This window comes from Melanerpes formicivorus, unplaced genomic scaffold, assembly GCF_026170545.1.
Source record: "Melanerpes formicivorus ecotype bairdi unplaced genomic scaffold, bMelFor1.0.p_v2 SCAF_8, whole genome shotgun sequence".
NCBI classification, from domain to species: Eukaryota; Metazoa; Chordata; class Aves; order Piciformes; family Picidae; genus Melanerpes; species Melanerpes formicivorus.
This window is the reverse complement of record NW_027142360.1, coordinates 18462149-18483842: the sequence shown is the minus strand read 5'-3', so window position 1 is coordinate 18483842 and position 21694 is coordinate 18462149. Positions and strand designations below refer to the sequence as shown.

Sequence of the window (21694 nt, the reverse complement as noted above, 5' to 3'; positions counted from 1 at the left end):
TCATGATTTTGCTCCTTTAATGTGCAATAGAAAAAGGTAACTCTCCCACTCAAATAAGAAATCCCACAAGCAGGAGCCCTGGGCTTGGAACCGTCCTCCCTGGCTGCCTTTTACAAGTGGGCAGAATGTGCAGTTTGCTTAGAAGGGTTTTTGTCTCCATGTGCAAAGGAGAAGGCCTGGGGAGACCTTATGGTGGCCTTCCAGTACTTAAAGGGGGCCTACAGGAAAAGACAGGGACGGACTGTTTAGAGGGAGTGTAGTGACTGGGAGAGGAGTAATGGTTTTAAACTGAAAGAAGGTACCATGAGGATGATGAGCTACTGGAATGGGTTGCCCAGAGAAGCTGTGGGTGCCCCATCCGTGGAAGTGTTCAAGGCCGCAGGCTGGGTGGGGTTTTGAGCAGCCCAGCTTAGTGGACGGAGTCCCTGCACACAGCAAGGGGCTGGAACTAGGTAGTCTTTAAGGTCCCACCCAGCTCAAACCATTTTATGATTCTGTGATACCTGGCTGCTGCAGGGTTGCTTTGCTGGCATGAGATGACTGATGTTTCACTTCACCTCTGTGCTCACCAGCTGAACAAGCCACCCCAGCAACAGCATGTTCTTGCTGAAACACCAGTACCAGCCTAAGGGCCTCCTGCTGTAGGGAAGGCAGCTCTGTGGCCCCAGCACACACAGCTTCCCTGAGGGAGTCCATAGCATTGGTCTGATCAGAGACTCAGGGAGACTTCCCACACTGTGGCACAACGTGGTGGAAGGCAGCAGTGGAAGCGAGAGAGGGAGGTGGGATCACATTGGGGAAAGAGGGGAGAAAAATCTAATAAATGGAGAATTAAATCAACTGCAGAGAGGTGGTGGCTGAAGGCACTTCCTAGTCCATGGCAGGCAACTCCTTCAGCCTGAGGTACTGCTCACAGCTGTGTGCAGCTGGCAGCTTTGGTAACTGGGGGTCTTGTAACAGACGTTCAGGCTGTGGGCAGGATTCTGGATGAACCAATGGCAAGGGGGAGGAAAGGAAGAAGAAAAGAAGGGGCTGTGAGTGGGAAGGTGTTGCATACCACAAGCTCTTGTGCAAGAGAGACTAGAGCAATGGGGCCCCTCTGCCATTAGAGTTCCTCTGCCACCTGCAATGCTTTGCATCCCCATGCTATCCAATATAACACTGGCAGGCAGAGGACTGGAGATCTCTTCTAGGGATGAGGTGAGAAAAGAGGCAGGCAGGAATGATTTCAGCAGCAGACTGCAGCCTCTCCTGTTTCTTGGACAAGATCTCTAATTACCTCAGTGGAGAGGAGGATGGGGAGCTTCAGCCTAGCCTATACTGTACCAAAAAAAAGCCCACATTCTTTAGCAGCTTTGAAACCCCCTTCACAAGTCTATGGTGTGGCATCCCTAAACACAACAACTGAAAGCAACTTAAAAAGAAAAACGACTCAAGGGGAAAACAGGAATAAAGAGAAGGAAGGGGACAGAGTCCTTCCTCAGCTAGCCCCTGCTTGGAGGCAAGTAAAACAGCACACACAGCCTCTTGTTCCACAGCACAGCAGTCCATAGCATTCACAAGGCAAACATAGCATCATCTTCCTTTGCTTGCTTCCGGTGATGGCTGGCAGCAGGAGGGGAGACGGACGTCCCTGCTAAGGAGCTGGACAAGCTAGGTAGCCGGTCTGCAACTTTTGCTCGCTCTTCCAGAAACTTGTCAAACTCTGGGGCAAGAGAAGAGCATTAGCTAGGAAGGAGGTTTGTGGAAGAGCCAAGGTGCAGCCAGGTGGAGAAGGGTGTTGGCTGGCAAACCTTACCTTCGCTGGTGACTCCTTTTGCATCCTCTGACTCTCCCTAAGGAAGGAGAAGAGCAGGGTTAGAAGCAATGCATCCAAAGGCAACTCCACAGATACCTTTTTTTGTTGGAATAGAGAGAGAGACCTGATAGCACTTCTACTTCTGCCATACAGACATGTTAGGGTGGCCCTGAGCCTCAGCTCATTAGCTATGCCTCCCAGAAGGCTAATTATACTGGTGTGGTATACCTGTGTCCTCAGCTGGTCCTCCCCTGTTCCCTCTGCGCAGCCAGTGCCACACATTCAGCTGTGCCAGAGTTGTTGTACACTGCCTAAAATCCATCCCTGCAGACAACTCTGGCAGGGCTGCTGTCTCCAGAAAAGCAGCCCCTCACTTACCACATCAGTGGAGAGCCACTTTTCTATGTCTTCCATGAAATTGGCTTGGGGAACCGGCACCTAGGACACAAGTGAAAAGAGTGATGAGGCCACGAAAAGAGAGGATGTTCCAGGAACACACTCTGCCAAAAAAATCCCAAACCAAACCAACAGCCCAACCCAAAAGCTAACCCTCTCACTCCACCATTCAGGTCCTTCCAAATTCAACCAGTGCCACTGCAAAGCTCTCCCAGCTACCAATGCCACCGCTCACCTGCTTTCTCTGGCCCATCCCCACCCAGACACGTGGGCGGAGTTTCCAGAACACATGTTGTTAAAAGCATCTGATGGTTGGCTTTGGGGTATTAAGACAGGACCAGGCTTTCCATTTTGGTGAGGACTCATAGTGGAAGCTGACTGCTTGTGTTAGGCAACCACTGAACAAGAGACATGCTCCTCCCTTCCACAAACCAGGGACAGCCTGATGGCAAAGTCTGCGATGATGCAGACATTGGGTATGGCAGGGTTGGCATTAAGGAGGAAAGACACCTGCCAAGGAGTGATTATCTGGCAGGAGAATCACGGAGCACAGCAGGATTTTACATCTCATCAAACTACAGAAACAGACCCATCAGAAAGAAAATCCTCTGCAATTACATTTTACTTCTAGTAGGAGGGACAGGGCTAGCTCTCATGACTTCATGTCCCTGGCCAATTTAAGCAGCAAACAGGCTCCTTCCTAGTGGACAGAGATAGCCCTGATGGAAACCAGGTCCACTTCAAGACCCCAGAGCGTTTTCCAGTCACAAACTTCTGAACAAAGCTGAGCAAACAGCAGCCCTTGCTAGAGGCTCCACAAGCAGAAGTGCAAGAGGGCATTTATGGGAATTTGTTTATTAGCCTCCTATGAGGTATAGGTCCCTTGCTCTCAGGGGAAGAGCAAGACCAAGGGAAAGCACGACCCCTTCTTATCAAGGACAGGAAGATTTCCCCAGACCAGAGATCAGGTTCAGATAGTTAACACAGCTGGCAGAGGAAAGAATGGGCATGGAAGAGGGTGTGTGAGATTAAGCAGGTTTCAAAGCTAGCTGGCTTTGTCTACCCAGAGAGGAACTCTTTGGGGTAGAAGTGCATACAAGCCCACTGGACAGCATGTGGAGAACCTTCCTAGAGCAGACATCATCAGTCTGGGCAGTGCCCATTTCAGGAAAACAGGCTAACAAGCTTCAGACCTGGGAGTGTGTCAAAGCCTCAGTGTACGTGAGGGGATGTAATTGCAGGAATTCCTGCTGCCAAAAGACCAAATTCAACAGCCTGAAGGTCAATCACTTTAGCCAGAGGAGGAGACCTTGAACAGGGTAAAAGCCAGAGTGTGTTTGCCTCCAAATGGAGCAGCTCATGTGGAGCAAGAGAGGCTGCAAGGCAGAATGAATGACAGCAGCCTTCCTCATGATGCCACTGGCTATTAACTTTGCCCAGACACCCATTCCAAACCAGACTCTCATCGAGTTCAAGACTGGCATATGTTCTCTGGTCCTCAGAGCTCCTAGGATTTCTTCCTGCAGACACGTTTACTTGAGGAAGAACTGTGTTCTGCCTGCTTCCTTCCCAACCCTGGTCTTCACCACTGGCCCAGACCAAGGTTGCTCCATTTCAGTTTGCTGTTTCTGTTGATGTCTGCTGTGCATTCTCACATGTTGTGCCAGCGCCACCTCGAGCTCATCAGCCCCAGCCTCTTTCCCCCCTGCTGGTGCTCCACGATCTCACCATTCCTTGCCGCATCATCCACTTAGTCAGTTGGGCTCCATCACTGGAGGCACCAGACTCCCCCTAGTCAAGAAAGAGTCTGCACTGAAAGCTGCTATCACAGAGAGTAAGGGAGAGAGGACACAATGGGTTAAGGGTTGGGAAAAGAACACTCTAGCCTACTTCTCTGATTGCAGAGAGAAGGCAACTGGACTTGGGAACCTGCTGAAAAGGAATAAACCATACATTTGCAGGGGGAAATTTCCCTCCAGATCTAAGGAGGCCATCCTGTTACTGACTGAATTAACTCCAGACTTCACATAGTCCCCCACCTCTGGGGTTTAAAGAATGAGACCTATACCCCAGGTAGGAAATGCAGGCTGGTGGAGACTGGGAGTTATTATCATGTCATGCACTTGTTTTTTTCCAACAGACTGCACATTTATTGTGTTAGTGAGCAAGGAGGAGACTTTCATTCCTAGTGATGCACTAAAAGCTCTGTGGCCAACTTACCGCTCCTGTGTTCTGCTGCCGGGCATCCAGGGCACCAGCAAGTCCTTTGGAGGCTTGGGGATCTTCGTACTTTACCCTGAAAGCATGAAGTCAGATAACACACAGGCTGATGAGATGCCTAAGTGTGAAGCAGGAACTCCTAAACATATATTCAGTGCTTCCAACTGCACAACTTTTCACCTCTTGTCATTCTGCTCCCAAGAGCTTCTAGAAAGGTGTGCAAAACACCTACTGAAGGTGTAGATGACCACAAAACAGAGTGAGCTACTCACTGCAACATCACTTTAGGATACCACAGGTCAGCCCTGGCACACAACAGGAGGAACACAAGGCATCATATGAAGACAACCATCCAACAGAGGAGAGCACAGACTTACAGAGCTAGGTGCATCAACAATGACACTCATGGTGCCATGGCACATCACTCATGACACTTCTCTGAGGATGACTGCAGAAGAGGCAAGTAACACAGACTGACCAGAAGATTACAGCTACTTTAGAAAGGACTTGAGCAACAAGCCTTACTTATCTACCTTCACAGACACAAGCACAGCTCAAAAAACATCTCTTAAAGTGATACTGCTCAAGAAATGATGGTGGCAGAGTCTCACTGCTCTAGGTTACATGGGAGGTGAAAATGGATATTCAGAATAGCCTAATGTTGCTTCAAGGTCTCCCAGTGCACCATTACAGCAACCTCTTTCCACACAGAGACACATCTCACCCATGATCTCCCTCACCCATTCCTGTGTCCCCTCTAGACCGTTACAACACATGCTAATGCCACATATCACCATTTGATCCATGCAGAGTGGTGAAAAAAGTCTGTCCATGCTCGAAGAATGAAGCCTCTCCCAGACACTCTCCAAATGTCTCCTCTCCAGCTGCTCCAGGGCCCTTTTCTGCAGATCCATCACACCATCAAGTGGAGTTGCTTCTACCTGGGGCCAGGGGCTTGGGCCACCGGCGCTCAAACTTTTCGAAGAAGAGCTCATCAGTGAAGGGGCCACTGTGGACAATGGCATCAAGGATGAAGTACAACGCTGCTATCATGCCACTGATGAGGAAGAATGGCAGGAAAGGCTTGAAATGTTTCAAGCACTGCTTTCCTGAGACACACATGAAGCACACGGGGGTCAGGAACAAACCCCACTGGCTCTGCCTCTGTCTCCTGCCTGCAGGTCCTGTCCAGGAGCAGAAGGGTCATGGGTCTGTCGAAACTGACAGAGACACTGAGAGCAGCGGCTGGTGAGTGATATGGGAAACCTGAGCCAGTGAAAGTAGAGGCTACCTGGCAGGAGTGCAAGTGCAGGCAGATGGAGGGAGTGAGGAATAAATAGAAGATGTCTTACTTGTGCAGAGATCACAAGCCACAGCCTGTGAGGATTGCACCACCATGGAAAAGATAGGATTCCAGCCCGGCCCAGATCTCCCTCAGCCTCCATCACTGAGCACATACCAGTGGCTCAGATTTCAGCCCCAGATTGGGTGCTGTTGGCTCCAGCGTTTTTGTCCCAGACTGCTTCTGCCCTCAGGCAGCACACCCTATGGGAAAGTGGTGGGCAAACCTGTGGGCAAAACACATCTAGTGTCTAAGGCCGTAAGTTTTCCCACCATTTTTACCAGAAGTGGCCTGAGGAAGAGGAATGAAAAGAGACCTCTTTAAGAGACCATAACATGCTACTGCCCAACTGCAGAACAAGGTATTCCAGTGGATGGAGATCAGGAGCACAGGACATTGAGGGCTGGAGGCAGACATCAGTCTGTGGGCTCTACTGCTTGGCAGCTGATGGAGAGCAGTGGAAGCCTCTGACAGCAAAACAATGTATAACAAAGTAGCCAGACTCTCCAAGCAAAGGGATCTGGTCAGTACAGTGGGCTCCTCTCAGGACTAAGATTCAATAATCCACTCTTTGCAGTAGGGAAGAGACTTCTTCAGTTCACCCAGTACTATGGAGAGTCAACACTTCACATACTATGGAGGAAGAAACATCAGTCCCACTTACCAACAGGGAAGCTGAGGCACAGAGCAGTGCCCTGCCTGGCAAGCAGCAATTGACTGCATACTTCCTGTGCCCCAGTTCAATACTCTGCCCATTAGGCTGTATTGATATTCAGCAATTCCCAAATTCAACATCACCCCCGAGAGGGCACAATGAGTTCAGAGACAAAGAAATTCAGCCAGTCCTGCCCCATGCTTTCATCTCCAGACACTGAGTCTCCCTAGCACACAGAGATCACTTCGTTCCCCCCATGTCCAGGAGAACACTGTGAAGGCAGCAGGAACGACTTGGAAACACATCCTACAAACACTCTGTGTTGGAAGAGTGCATTTCTATCACATCCTCCTGGGAGACATTGCAGGAAGTGCTGCTGGTTGGGGTCACAGCCCCAGCTGCCCCTTGCCAGAGGGCAGGACAGGACAGCTGGGCCATTACACTCACTCTTTGCGCTGCTCAGCCAGCGAGCTGCCACGGGTCAGAGCAAACATATCAAACTCTTCTTCCAGCTTGCCAGAGGTGTTGAGGGTGCGTGGCCCTGCACTGATGCTGCTTGAGCCCAGGTCTGTGGGAAAGAGAGCAGGATGAGCAGGCAGCACAGAGCAGCAAATGGAGGGTCAGGGGCTTGAAGGGTGCTGGGTGGACAGGCTAAACTGCTCTAGGCCCACTCCTCTATCCTGCCCCTCAGCTGCAGCACGGTCTATGTGTGTGTGTGCACTGTCACGGGTGAAGTAACTAAAGCAGCTTGTTTGACTGCTCAGCAGATATTTTTAGCTCAGTCTCAGGCAGCAGCAGCAACATCAATCCACTGATGCTGAAGGTTAGATGTTCCTGACCGTTTCAGACAGGGACTTGCTCTGGGCAAGAGCCTCTGAGACAGATGAGTGGATTTTCATGATGCAGGCATAATCTGAAAAACTCTGGCTTGAAAAATATCTTAATTGGTTTGTCTGTAAAAACAGCTTTGCCAGTTTTCTGTAGCTGCATCCATGCACCTGGATGTTCTCACAGGTATCAAGAGCTTCAGCCAGTGCTATCTATGTAGGCTGTTGGTATGTCTTGGAGAACTCTCAGGGTGAGTAAACAACCTGTCAAATCCTAGGTTCAGAGCCCAAGATGCTCATAGCTGCATTTGTAGAACAGCTCAGCTGCTTCTCTTCTCCCAAACCACAATGGTCACCCTGACACCACACAGGCTACTGCACTGCTGCTAGGCACTGCAAAGGGAGCAACTTTCCCCCCTGTTTTGATGAAAGGCCCAGTCCTTAGCCACAGCCTATTGCTGAGGTCCTTCTTAAATCACATCTGCCTCCTGCACAACACGAGGTGTGGACATATGCCTTCATATGTTTATTAGTTTATAATACACCCTATTTCTCTAGGTTACTTTATGAATGAGACTAAATAAGTTTGGTAGATGATTCTAGGGCATTAAAGGATTCCCAGAGGAGCAAAGGAGGACTGAGGGGAAAACCGCATGGCAGCATACTCATTCCAGCCAGCTGAGAGGAGAGGTTGTTGGTGACTTCAGGCTGCTTCACTGCAGGAGCACTGGGCCCCAGGTCAATCAAGCTGTTTTCTGCCTCATTTGGTGCCTTTGGAGGAAAAAAAACCAGCCAACAACAAAAGAAGGTAGAGTTTCTGAAGCCCAATACACCAACCCTTCAGTCCCAGCTCATGAACACTGGAGAAGGAAGCCCTTTTGTACTCATCAAAAGACATCAGCTGTGAAGCCTTTCCTTGTGAGAAGGAGGATGGCAAACAGAGAACTGGCTGGGAATAGCATCCTGGGGCAGATCATGCCTTGGTAGCCAGCCTCCCAGTTCTGCTGGACATCAGTAAATTGGGTAAGTGTTGGTTCAGAGGACAGGGCAACGCTCAGAGGACAAAGGGAGGCTCATATGGTACTTGGTCCTCTCAACCTTCAATCCGAGAAAAGCATGAACTGCTGCTGATCTGCTCTTGCTTTCTGGGTGAGAGAAAGGCTCCCACTGGCATGGAGGGAGAGGCTAGCAGTGGTAACTGGAGTGTCCTGCACACCAGCGTGGCCTGGTGCAGCTGGGCCAGAAGAGCAAAGCCTACAGCTTGTAAGTGGGGCAGACTAAGCCTCACTGCAGCAGGACACTCCTGGACCTGCAGGATGCAAATCAAGCTGCACAGAGGTGAAGTTTCTCTGAGTTACCTTAACAGGCTGTCCTGTCCGAAGACGCTCGAACCTGCAAGGAAGATGACAGGATGCATTTCAGTAGTGTGTGCTTCTTCACCCACAGGCCAAGAGATTTCTTTCAGGGCTTGGCACAGTTTGCCCTTTCCTATGTGCTGGGAAAAGTGAACCATGACTCAGGGTCCAATTCTCCCTCAAAGACACAACAACAAGAACCACAGAGTTGATGCCTCCTCAGAGATGGCATGAAGTTTTTTGTGATCCTCCAGAGCTACTTCAAACCCAGCTCTCTCTACAGACACAGGGACTAAATTATCCAGAATTCATCCTAGCTTAAGAGATGGGTTTTATGAAATAGAAGGAAAAAATGTGCAGGTCCTTTCTGCCTCAGAGCTAGAAAACCAAGTATTTTCATGCAGCTCCCTCCTTGTTCTTCCAGCTTATGCCACAGGGATGTCTTTATATTCCATCCATTACTTACACAGCAGTTTTGAAGGGACAGGAATACATCAGCAAAAGTGGAATTTGTTCTCAAAGATGGATGATCCAGGCTGATACATCCTGAGCATTATACTCATGGGCAGATCAAAAGGGTGAGGTAGAAGGCCTTCAAGGGGCCTTGTGGAAGAACAGAACAGAGAAGGAAGGAGGCAGGTACCTTTCATGGCGCAGAAACACATTGTTGAGGTTGTCATTGATGATGAGCAGCTCTTCAGTGAGTTGTTCATGGAGGACACGAGGAATCAACTCCAGCACACGCTGCTGCATGGCTCTGCATGTCCGATTCAGCTCCTGCTCACAGCAAGGAGAAGTTACCACCATGGTCAGGCTAAGGCTGAGCACTCACAGATTCTAGAAGTCTGACTGGGACAGAGATACCCCAGAGGCTACTGGGGTCTATCAGCAAGAGTTGGCAGGCAACAGATACTAGAGTAAGAAGTAAACTCTGTCTGAGCTTTACAGACAATAATTATCTGTAGCACATCACCCAGAAGGAAAGGCCCTTGGTGACTACGAGTCCCCATGTGGGCTCATTCCAGCCTCAGTAGTGCAACTTCCCTTGGCCTTTGAAACTCTGCCTTCCCTGTGTCTCTCTTATTCCGTCACACCCTAATAAGCCCCACATTAAACTGTGCAGTGTAATTGTTCCCCATGCCTGGCATGTGTCATGCCTCAGTCTATCAAGTCATTGCTAAATCAAGCTGCACATGCCAGCCCTCCTTGGTGAAAGCGTTCCTTACATGCAGCAGCTCCAGATCAGAAGGTTCAGCCTGGGATGGCACCAGCTCTGTCAACATCTCCGACATGACCTTCACATTTCCATTCACCACTTCCAGCTCACTGCGCAGCTTCGCGACCTGCAAATGGGAGGGGAAGTGACAGCTCTGCCTGAGAGGGCTGGAGGGACGGATGAAGTAGCTCTGAATGGCAGTGCATCACATATGTGTCAAAGGGAATGGCTGCTGAGGAGCTCATTTGTCAGCACTCAGTTGGGCTCTTGGGAGCTCCCAGCAGAAAGAAGCTCCATTACTTACCATGAGGTTCATTTCCTAGTAACAGATGCCAGGCCCTCACCTGAGATCTTTGGCCACTAGCCTAGCCTTGATTTTTAATAGCCATCACAGGCTGCTGTTATGAATCAAATCTCTCCCTAGCTAGCAGCTCCCATGTGGCAGCCACTCAAATCATTTCATTTCCAAAGTGGAGCAAGAAAATGAATTCCCATTCAAAAGGTGAGCCTTAGCCAAGCGTGCAGTTGAAGCTTTATCTCTCTAGTTTCACAAGATGCTAATGAGCCTCCTGAGAAGGGTTTCTACCTTCTGTTCTGCCAGGGGATGCAACTCACTGACTGCTGGAGGTTTGGTGCTGAACTTGGTGTTGTAGGAAGTCAGGGTGAGGAAACAAGTGTGAAAGGCCTGGCTTTTGGAAACCACAGTCAGAGAGCATTGATTCATATACAGTCAGCAGTTGAGCAGGATAAACAAAGATGATAAGGAGACATCAATTAAGCTTCTGCTGCACTACAAAGCCCCAAATCTCTGTGCCTCAGTTTCCCTATAGCCAGGAGATCTTCCCTCTACCTGTCCTGTCTTAGGAAAACATAACCAATCACTTGGTGCTTGGGGTATCCCAGCTCATCACTGTGACCACAATGGAGCTCTGGAGAGCTCTCAAGGGACTATGCTTTAGAGGAATGGTTTCCTGAGGAGAGAGGCTGGGAAAGGACCAGGACAGCAGTCCCAGAACAGTGTTTGTGAAACAGCCACAGAATGCAGGAAGAATCAGCAGCACCAGGCACAGGTCCAACTCACCTGCTCTGGTGTGGGTGTGATGGGAGAGTCACTGGATGTGCCCTTCCCAGTAGGCAGGGTGACAGGGTGGAGGATGGATTCTATCTGCTGAGGTGAGTTGACCACAGGTGAGTTCTGTCCTGACTGGGAGTTGGAGTTGTACACAGTCTACAGACAAAGGTGGGAAAAATCAGAGAGAAGGAGATGTCAGACATTCATAGCTGAAAGGGCAGTGCAATTAGGACAGAAATGTTGATGGGAACTCTGCCGGTGTTTTCAATAGCTCTTCCAGCAAACAGGCTGTCCTGGAGCTGCTCACTCCCCGGAAGCCTTATAAATACAAGCTAGAGTTCCTGAAGTCACTTCATAGCCCCACAATGGCAGGTGCCCAACCACCTCCCCTTTAGTAATGCTCCCATACCCTCTGTGGTGTGTGGATGGGTGACAGCATGTCCAGATCAGTCATGGGGAACTCCAGGCCCTTCCGTCTCAGGTCTTCATAGACAGCGACAACACCAGTCAGGTCTGGTGAGCTGCGGAAGGCGTCTGCCCAGGACTGGGAAGAAGAAGATAGTACAGCCCATCGTCACTTACAGCAGCCTTAGTACAGACACCTAAAGACAAATACTCCCTCAACTGGCACAGAGCACTGACTCTCAGCTCACCTGAATGAGGGTCAGCACCTTGTCATGCACTATGGCAGGTGGATTGTTCTTCGGCAGGATTGTCCTCACCAGGACACTTTCCACGAAGTCCTGGCTGGACACAAGGACGTGGAAGCGATGGCCACAGTTCTTGACGCACGTCTCCAGGACCTTCAAAGACAACGAAGCATTAGGCCTTCTCTGCCTATGTGTGTTTGCCTTGCTGGCTTTAGGTACTTGTGTCATTTCAGCCAGGGACTCAGGTTTACAACAGGATACCACAAAGCCGAGGAAGAGACCTGACCACTCACCGTCAAAGCCAGCATAACTTCATGAAAGTTCTTATTGCCTACAATTCTCTTCTTAATGGCTCGAAAGGCATCTTTGGGCCTGCAGGAGAAATCATATGAAGAAAGATCATTAGAAGGTTGAGAGGTTCAGTACACAGAGAAGCAAAGCTAAACAGTCACTCTTTCCGTATTCCTCAAGCTCAGTAGATGACTTTCCCCACCATGTTTTCAGGATGGCTTGAAGCAACAACTGGTAAAGTAGCTTCTGCCTGTGATTCTGTAAGAGGAGTGGGGTCCTACTAATGAGTGCTGTTACTGAAATTGGAGGCTGATGTGCTGATGTCTGCAACAATTCAAGGTGCACAGGACACAACAGAGAGCAGAGTAAAAGCACTGCTGGGGGGATAGAGCAAAATCTCATGGCAGAGAGACTGAAGAAGAGGAGATCACAAAAAATCTTGGCATGGGTTAGAAACAGGAAGGAGAGCAAGCTGCAGTAATCCCTGTGCTGTTTGGAGAGAAGCTGTTTAACAATATTTCCCTGGAGGAAAGAAGGCTAAAAAGCAAGAGGGCAAAATCTTCCCTATATTGCAGGTAAGCAAGAGAGCAGTAGCATAGCAGTGTCTCCTTAGCCATTCTTTGGCAAGAGAAGCACCGTGGTCTCAGCCCACTGTGTTCCTGTGAGAGAGCACAAATGAACCAAAGTGCTCTGGCAGAGCAAAAGAGGAGAGGCTTGGCTGGAAGAGCAGCAACACTGAAGGAGAAGAGTAGGATGGAGACATTGAGGAAAGGAGGAAGGCAGCAGCAGACTGGCCCATGGGGCAGGATGGCTGAAATGCATGACCATTAGCAGAGAAATGGGAGAGCCCGCCATGCCAGGAGGGTACAGCTGTGTTACCAGGTGCCCAGAACAGAAATACCAAGTGGCCTCAGCTTGGGAGTGAGAACTGTGAGCTGAGGCAGGCATGTTTGTGCCATAGGGATAGCAAGGAAAAGAAGTGGTGACAGATCTGTGAGTAAAGATGTTTGACTTTGTTTTCATATAACTGTGAAGCTGAAAACCAGGCTTGCTAATCCTGGCAGCATCACGGTGGGGTAGGACAGCAGGAGTGAAACCTACATTCTTTATTCCATGTAGCACCTTCTGGTTTTTTTACATGCTGCTCTTGACATCTTTACTGTGAGAAGAGGTAGTCCCAGTTGAATTCACTGGTAAATCCCCAGCCCAGAGTTAACAGGTCTGGCAGATTTCTAAATGTCTCCCTGCAGGAAGAGGGATACAAGGGCTCCCCCACCCACTTTGTGACCAAACATGAAAATACCTGAGAAATGAACCCCAGCAGGACTTGCACAGTCAGAGGACTGAATAGCAGCCTGAGATTTTCCTCCTTCCTCAGCCACCAGCCTGTGGATTTTTACATTCCCAAAGGAGAGGAGTAAAACGAAGTGGAAAAACTGAAAATACACCTTTGGGAGATGGGGAGGCAGCCTGGCTTGAATCAAGGTTTCTCTGGAGACCCTAAAGGCATGTTTGAATGGCTCCCAGTGCTCACAAAGATTACAGGGAAGCATCTAACAGATGCTCTGACAGCTTTGCTGTGTCTCTAGGTCTCCTAGCGGAGTCTTGTCTAAGGCACTTTGGGGAAGCCTATCCTATTACCTCCACCAGCGTATGCTACCACTGCAGTCTAGGGATGCAGTGTTACAGAACGTGCTGGGACCTGCCACTGGATGTGTAGCCCTGCCAGCTCCCTTACCCTTCTTCAGTCTCGTTAATGATGTCACAGATCTCCATGTTGAGAGCCCAGTCCTCGCTCCGCAGGGACCCATCTGTAGCTCTCTCTGGAAAACAGAAACCAAGACGCAGCAAGGCTAAGAGCAGCCCTGGCACTTTCACGAGCTGCTGTCAAGACACCCCAGCGACCAGACACTTTTTCCCTGGTTTCCACCGCAACACGCTAGGAGGAGAATCCGGCTGCAAAGTCCAGGCCACCAAGTGCTCCCCGCTAGGTGTCACCACTGCAAAGCACACGGCTGGCCGGCACTGGGATGGGGGGCTGCTCAACTTTGCCCACGCCACCCACGCTACCAACACACAATCGCACGCAGTGTCATCTCCGGGGTCCTGCAAGCGAAGGAAGAGGGCTCAGCATAACTGCTGCTCCACAGCTGCAGAAAAGGAGGCATATCTGCTCCGTTGCTTCAGGGCCAGAAACTGTGAATTTGATGTGCTCATGCTGAAAGCGGTCTGTCAGTGGCACCATTAGTGGTTTGAGCCAAATCAAGGACAAAGGATCAAACACCACCACCCCACCACCACCCGGGTTTTGGTTTTGGTGGTTTTTTTGTTTGTTTGTTTTTTTTTACGTGAGCCCTACAAAAATAAACCAGCAAATGTAAACAGCCAAAGCAGGGCTCTCTCTCCTTGAACATTTCTCCCCTGAACTTCTGGCCTCTGAGGAGTATGGACAGAAGTGGACTGCAAGCTGAAGTCAAACCAATATTGTTTCAGCTCTTGATTGTGCGCTCTTTAATTAGGAATTCCTCAGTCAGCCTTGATGTTATTCAAGGCAGAGATTTGGGAGCAGCTATTACTGAGAGCACCAGAGTCTCCACCCTATAATCAGCCATGTCCTGGTCCTAGCTGTGCTGGCTGACTGCTATCTTCAGGGACACCACCAGAGGCTGAAGGGAAGAGATCTGCCAGCGGGGCAGGCAGGACCCCTGCAGGCACTCTCCAGACCATGGGAAAACACAGAGACACCGCAGATGGCAAAATGAGGACAAGAACCATCCTTCCCATCTCTTTCATCCTATAAAATACCTGACTTATCACTTGGGCAAGAGAATGAAAACTAGTCAGACCGGTTTAGCACCTACCAGGTGCTCTTCAGGAGCCCAACAGGGTACTCAAGAGAAGTGCCTGCATTTTTAAAACTGCTCTGCCTGCAAAATCTGGAGCTGGCCCTTGCTGCTGTGGGTACTCTACCCCTTTGGAGAGGCCCATTCTTTTGACCCAGCAGCTAATGATCCCTTTGTGAGAATGAAATCAAATGCCTGCTCACACAATAATGGGATAGGGCCATAACACGGTAAAAAAAAGATGTTTTAAACTCCTGCACATCCATCATGTTTTGGGATGTCCTGTTTTTAAGGGTCAGGCAGAGAGCTATTCACAGCACTTGTAACGCAGCCTCTTAGACACACATCCCTCCCACAGATCACACACCACAGCACGGAGCTACCTATCTGCATTTTATCACAATCCAGCCACCACCTTTTCTGTTGACTGCATTGATTACCCTGTGATTATGCTGATTACATTGTGGCCACAGCCAGATGGAAGACAGCAAACAAGGGAAGAGTGGCAGAATGTCCTTGATGCTCTTCTACCTTTCTGGCTGCTACTGTAACATTCTACAGGCCTCTTGATTCGGGTGAACTTTTGTCACTTTAAGTGTTCATTTTATATAGGAATCCTGGTCTCTTACAGATCTAAGTTTCCTCAGGGAGACACAGGAGGTAGCATTGCACTGGATGGTGTGGTGGCTGTGGGCTACAGGGGAGCATGTCTGGTGCGCCAGGGCATACACCAATGAATGAGTGACGCTGTGGTAATACATAAGGAGAAACTGTTTCTTTAAGGGCTCCTTTGGGATCTGGACTTGGTACAGTAGCAGAGCTCCAGGTTCCCTCCTGCTCTGGGACACCACACGGTCAGCCTTGCTGGCAGGCACACTGCAGCTCGGGTCAGATTTGGCACACCTGGTCACAAAGCCAACCTTCACTTGCACTCTCCTTCAGCATCCCCTGGTCATGACACACTTTGGTTTGAAACGTGGGCAGGCAGAAGTTTCTCTATGCTGTTTGCTGCCTCTGTCCATGAAGCACATGAATCAGTCACACAGGGTCACTCTACTGAAAGGAAGTCCATTCTTCTCACCCCTGAAGAAAAAACACAGCATATGGAAAGGAAAAAACCCACCAACCCACACCTCAGGAACAGGGCCAAATCTGGTGGGAAGCTCTGAGCTACAGAAAAAACCAAGGATGAAACAAAACTACCTTTAATCATCTAGTCATGGAATCTTAGAAAAGTCCTTCCTGTTCAAGTCTCCCCAACTCTTTGCATCCTCATTTTCATTGCACACAAACAAGAACTGGGGCTGCAAACACCCTTCCCTTGCTTCCCTGTGATTGGTGGCACTCCGTAACCTGCTCCCCATCACCACCCCTTTTCCTCCAAACACATCAGTCCTGCCAAGGTCAGTCAGTACGTTTGCTTTACAGACAGGAATGCAAACAAACCGTGCATGCTCCTTCACCTGGCTGGCCACCAATTGGAAAATGAGGCTTCCTCAGAAGTGACACACACCACCCCACTGTTCTAATGCTGTGCTCATCCTGCTACCATCACTCCTGTTCACATGCTGCTCAACGAAGGGCTGCAGGAAGGGAGCAAACCTGCCATAATCCTGCACAAAGGCTCAAAAAATACAAAGCTGGAAGAGCAGTAAGTGCTAGGGCATATGGAAAAGAGGAACGGGACCATGAGGCATTTCCCAAGGACAAAACACTTGAATTTATCCAGTATAGACTAAGGCCTGGCCTAGCTGGCCTCAGGAGAGCTGGAGCTAATGCATTTTTAATCCTCCTTGCTTGCTTCCAAGCACCAAGGGACTCTCCAAGCCTAGTAAGAGATGCTGGAGTTTTCTCTGAAATCCTAAAGTTTATCCTTTCACTAAAGCCTGCAGAAGGGAAGCAAACAAAGCCTATTCATTAGTCACATGAAGGACCAGAGTGGCTGGCCCCATTTCACGAGCTGTAATTAGCACATGAGCTGTCTGCCCCTCATGAAATATGAGCCGAGGATGGCTGGGGACAGCGACAAGCTCCTAAAACCAGCGAGAACAGGAGGCTGTGCCCAGCTGCCTGCCTAGCACCCCGCCTGGCAGGGCTCGTCAGGCAGTATTTATTTCTGCGCACTAATGAGCTGAGCCTGACCTGCCACAGAGAATTCCCTCCTGACCAAGGTTATCAGTGAGCATACGAGGGCCATCGCCCTCCAAACTTGGAACCAACTGGCTACTGAATGTGCGGGAGGCCCTTCACTGGGCCATTTCAAAGCCACATTGTTCTGGCAGCCTGTCTGCCTTCCCGGGTGTGACAGCATTGGGGTTTGTCTGATTCCAGCCTGCTGCCTCACAAATTGCTTGGATCAACCCAGAACCATGGAGGACTGTGGTATGGGTTGAACCAGAGCATCAGCTCTTTTCCTGCCTGGCATTTGGAATGCTCCTGCTGACTGTAACTGGGTGATAAAAGTTATATGGAATTGTCAGCTGAGAAAGAACTCTGAGCTTGGTATAACTGACGTAACGGAGCTGTACACTGCTTCATGACATGCATAAATTTCACAGCTTTGCTTCTTTCCAGGTTTCCTGTCTCTGCCTTCATGGCAGGTGAGAGCTCACTGTGGGGTTGGCAATCCCACCCAGCCATCCCTGCAACTGCATGCTGGCAGAACAGTCAACAGCACAAGGAAATTTAGGAGATGGGGACAGAAGATACTGTACAAGCTTCTGTTCTCTTTGCTCCCCATCACAGACCTGAAGCATCCATAACTGGCCAGGCACTGCTGAGCAACCCTTTGCCAGTGACACGCTCTGCTATAGCTCATCACAGACTGTGTGTTCCTCCCCCAAGCCAAGCCCTTAGCCAGCATCCCTACAGTGCTCAGTCATGCTGTCTTTAAATTCCTTAGTAAAACATCAAGCACCTTCTCACCCATTTTAACAGTTCTGAGGGCATGAGCATTTCACTGCATGAGATGGTGCAGATTCCACAGAAAACAACATAAGAGGCTTTTCTCCCAGCCTCTCTTCAATTCAAAAACCCCTCGTGCAAGTCAGCTTTCTGTACGAAGTCTCCTTGCTAAGCCTCATGCTTTTGCTTCCCTTGAAACTTAGCACCAGCTCAATTGGGACTCCACCACTTAGCTGATTTGCTCCTCCGAAGACAGAGGGGGAAAGGCACTTTCTAGAGAGAGTGGAGGTACAGCTCCAAACCTAATTCAAGGATGGTGATGGACACAGATTTGTGCTGACACAGTTTTGTGGGTATCTGGGTCTCTGAACTTCTGCTTCTTTCCTGTGATGCAGCTCAAAGTTTTGAGGATCAACCTACTCTTTTACTAGTCCCCTTTCTCCTTATCTTCCAGAAGGGACACAGAAGACAAGGCAACATCTTTTTGAGAAGCACTACCTTGCAGGGACCCATCTGGTTCTGACAGGAACCCACCAACTCCCACGGTCCCAGCTCATAGAGGGGTGCAGGGGCACCTGCAAGGAAGGATCCAAATGGACATTGGGATTTTTCTGGCATCATGTATTGTCTGCCCCTCTTCCTCACCCCAAAGCCTCTCTTAGCTGTTCCTTCTGTACAGTCTCAACTTTTCCTTGTTCTCATATTTAAACCAACTCCCAAACATAAAAAGTCCTGGTAATCCCTGTGCCACACCGCTACTTGTCTTCCTTGTCTGCCCTCACTCACTGAAGTAACTCACTCTGTCTCTTTTGGTGTTGCTCTAAGTACTGGTTATTTCAGAATTCCAGGGTCAGGAGGCAGCATTCATGGTTTCCTCTTCATTCTCTCACTCAGAGCACCTCCTTGAAATTAGATTTTCCATTTTGAAGTTTCTCTTAGCTCCCAGATAGAGGTGCAGCAGATTTCCTTTTTGAGAAGGGAATCCAAACTATGATGCTTCAGCAGTCTTTGGAAGTTTCCCCACTGGTCAGAAGTACTGTGTTAAAACAACCAACAACCCACCCCACAAAACCAAATACCAAAAAAACCCCAGACAAGTCTGTATTCATCTTGGGAAGAGACATCACAATTCAAAAACAGGACAGAGGCAACTTTTGTGATTAAATGTTGGGACTGGGTGTAAGAAGCTAGAACACCTACTCCTCTGCAGATGAATCACTGTGTGACAGATCACTGAGATTATCTGAGCACCAGTTTCCTTGTCAGCAAAATAAATGGGACTTACTAGATTAACTTTAATGAAGGAATTTGAGAACATTGCTGCAGTGTGCCACAGAGGATTTTTTTATTCCTTAGCCTTCATCTAAAGCTATTTTAGTCTTTAAAAGCTGTACCAGGCACACATGACTTTACCCGAGCAGTTTACAAGGACACAGTATTAGCTTTTTGCAGACAGCCCAAAGCAGCAGCAGCAGCGCTGTGCAGGTTTGGTGATCAGGCTCCTGGGTTCAACATGCAGCTGCTGCAGACCTACCAAACGAGTTTGGGTTAGTCATGTCCGCGTCTCAAATTAAACAGGGAAGATAGCATTTATCCCTGTCCCCGGGATGTTGATAGGCAACGTTCAAAAGGAGAAAACATTATATTTCCAGCCACCAGCTCTTTCAAGCCTCCGCACTGAGTTTCTTTCTCACAACCCAAATCAACCCCAGTCATTAAGATCTCTCTACTGTCACGCCTCTGGTACTCAGGAGTCAAAGCTCCTGTTTGACAACACTGTTGAAATACTTTTATCTTCTTCTTTGCTGTTGGTTTGTTGCTCGAACAAAATCCCTTCTTTAATCTCAGAGGGAACTCACTTAAAATCTGGCTACTATACTGATCAGAAGATCCAGAGGGCAGGAAATTATCTGTGACATCTAAAGATAACTTCAGATCGCCTCTACCCAAACACAAAAACGTATCTGATGCATTCACTGAGGGAATCAAAGAGCATTCATTAAGGAAAGGGCAGGAGATGGCATCTTCTGGAAAGAGTCATGATACACGTGACATTCATCTGGGAAGACGTCAAAGATCCTCTGGTGGTTTTAGTTACAGAAAACCATCCCTGGTGATTCTTCTCCCAACTTGCTGTAGTGCATCTCACCTATCTTGTCCCAACACTAGAGTGGCACATTGCAGCGCTCCTAATTCATGTGATTTGGACAGTGCTTTGGGTCTACTCTAAAATAAGCAGTGTTATAAAAGGGAAGCAGCTGCTTTCTCCCTTCCCACGCCAGCCACAGCAGCGTATTCACCCACACAAGCACACCAAAACCTACTGAATCAGGGACCAGATGTTCACAGTGAAGAAAAAAAGGTCTCCATCGGTGACAAAAAGCAAAAGTGAACAAGTATGCAAACTTACAAATGGCTGTAGTACAAGCTGGGGGTTTTAAACGGGCAACATCAACCTTCAAGAACAACTTGCAGACACTTAGACAATACAACAAGAATATATCAAGAGTCTTGAAGTATTTTAAGAACTACATCTCTGTTTTGAGGCCAATGTAACTGGTGATGGCCTTGTTCTAACTAACATCTCTTTGCTCCACTTTCTCAGACTATGTCTGTCTCCTGCGTTCATCTAGTTGACCTGACCACAAGAATTAAGAGAGACTGCATGCTCATGAGTCTGCAAGGTCACAGAATAGACACTATGTTTCTGCTCTTGATTTCACTGCTGGAGCTGGTACTTAACCCTGTGAGGAGGCACATGGTGCAGCGGAGGTGCTCTCCACAGAACCAAGGCTGGGAAGTTCTGGGTGAGCAGCTACCTCTGGCATACCCAGAGTGCTTATCCTTCAGGTGGGGTACAGGTGTGCTGCACAGGGCCAGGCCAGCCCAAAGCCCTTATCCCCGGGCAGCCTCCAGAGCAGAGGTAACTGCTCAAGGCCACCTTGTCACCTCAGAGGGAGCGCGGCTCCTTCCCACCCCGAATGTGATAGTCCATTGCAGCTAGAACCCAGCCAATCGGCGATCCCCGCTGTGCCTCCTGATAGGACCCCACTTGCCCCGCGAAACCCCCAGAGAGGTGCAGGTGGGAATGGCCTCGAGCCAATCACCGGCCTCGGCTCTACTGGGGGGCGTGGCTCAGACCACCGCTCTGCGGCCCCTTTAAGTAAGAAAACTTCTCCTTGCCACCTAAAGACCCCCTCATGCTCGGATTGGCCGGCGGGGCCACCTCCGAAGCCGCCTCCGGCTGCGCGTCCGCCATTGGTCGATAGTGCCCGTCAATCAAAGCGGGACTCTCCCCTCACTGGTCAATGCCGTCTCCGTCCCGCCGCGGAGGCGGGGGTTGCCGCTTCCCGGAGGAAGGGGTCCGGCGTCGGGCGTGCGAGCGCCGCCGGGGGCACAGTGAGGGAAGGGCGAGCGGGTGGGCAAAGAGGGTCGCGGAGGCGCGCGGCCGCGGTGCTCACCGATGCGCTGCCCTACGGGGGAGCTGAAGGGGTTCCCCAGCAGAAAGTCCATCGCCGCCGCGCCGCGATCAGCTGACGCCGCCGCGACCTCTCACGTGACTCGCGCGCCGGGCTGGGGCGGGTCTCGCTCGGCCTTCTCTGTGACGCCGGTAGCCGCCGCCCGGGAGGGGTGCGCAATTTGGCCCGCCCCGGCCCCGCCGTGGGGCTGAGGCACGGAGCGGTCCCACCGCCGCTCGCCGAGCCCGACCACAGCCGGCAGCTGATAAGGCAAAAGCAGTGTTGGTGGCGCGTCCCTGGCCAGCAGGATCCGAGAGCCTCCCTCGCAGGAATCGTGCAGAAAAACCCCGAGCTCGAGTGGTGCCCCACATACAAGAAAGCCTGTAGCGATGGGTTCCTAGGTTTCCGCAATCCTGTGCTGGAGCGTTCTCGGGCCGGTCAGGGAGGCACCGCGTTCCGCAGCATCCTGCAAGCGTGAGCCATCGCCCCGCCCCAGCCGAGCCTGCAATGGACTGACGCTCATTCCCTGGAAATGGGGACGTATTAATAGTCGCCGCAAATTACGATTTAACACCGCCCCACCTGACATCCCGTCAGAACACGCTCGCCCGAGCCCCGTGTGCTGTTAATGACACCGCGAACCAACTGTAGGGACGAGGCAGCGCGG

General features: G+C 50.0%; 1 protein-coding gene across 2 annotated transcripts; it reads right to left on the bottom strand.

Annotated features, from left to right (window-relative positions):
• On the bottom strand, positions 1-21535 carry TOM1 (target of myb1 membrane trafficking protein). 2 transcript variants are annotated; one of them, XM_068142346.1, is made up of 16 exons: positions 21031-21535; positions 13561-13645; positions 11825-11903; positions 11535-11684; positions 11291-11425; positions 10891-11037; positions 9820-9936; positions 9237-9370; positions 8597-8630; positions 7904-8009; positions 6859-6979; positions 4415-4490; positions 3923-3985; positions 2177-2236; positions 1799-1835; positions 1-1705 (listed from the first exon to the last, which is right to left on the bottom strand). In XM_068142346.1, the coding sequence occupies exons 1-16, from the start codon at positions 21080-21082 to the stop codon at positions 1557-1559; spliced, it is 1545 nt and encodes a 514-aa protein (XP_067998447.1). In that variant the 5' UTR covers positions 21083-21535; the 3' UTR covers positions 1-1556. The 2 variants fall into 2 exon arrangements, with proteins under 2 accessions (XP_067998447.1, XP_067998448.1); XM_068142347.1 differs by lacking the exon at positions 3923-3985 and having other exon boundaries at positions 21031-21534.
• Positions 21536-21694: the final 159 nt, after the last annotated feature.

Coding starts and splice junctions, on each gene's coding strand:
- TOM1 (XM_068142346.1), bottom strand. CDS start 21,082: ATGGACTTTCTGCTGGGGAACCCCTTCAGCTCCCCCGTAGGGCAGCGC. Junction 9,937..10,890: donor TCACACCCACACCAGAGCAG/GTGAGTTGGACC, acceptor TCCCATTTGCAG/GTCGCGAAGCTGCGCAGTGA. Junction 1,706..1,798: donor AAAAGGAGTCACCAGCGAAG/GTAAGGTTTGCC, acceptor CTCTTGCCCCAG/AGTTTGACAAGTTTCTGGAA.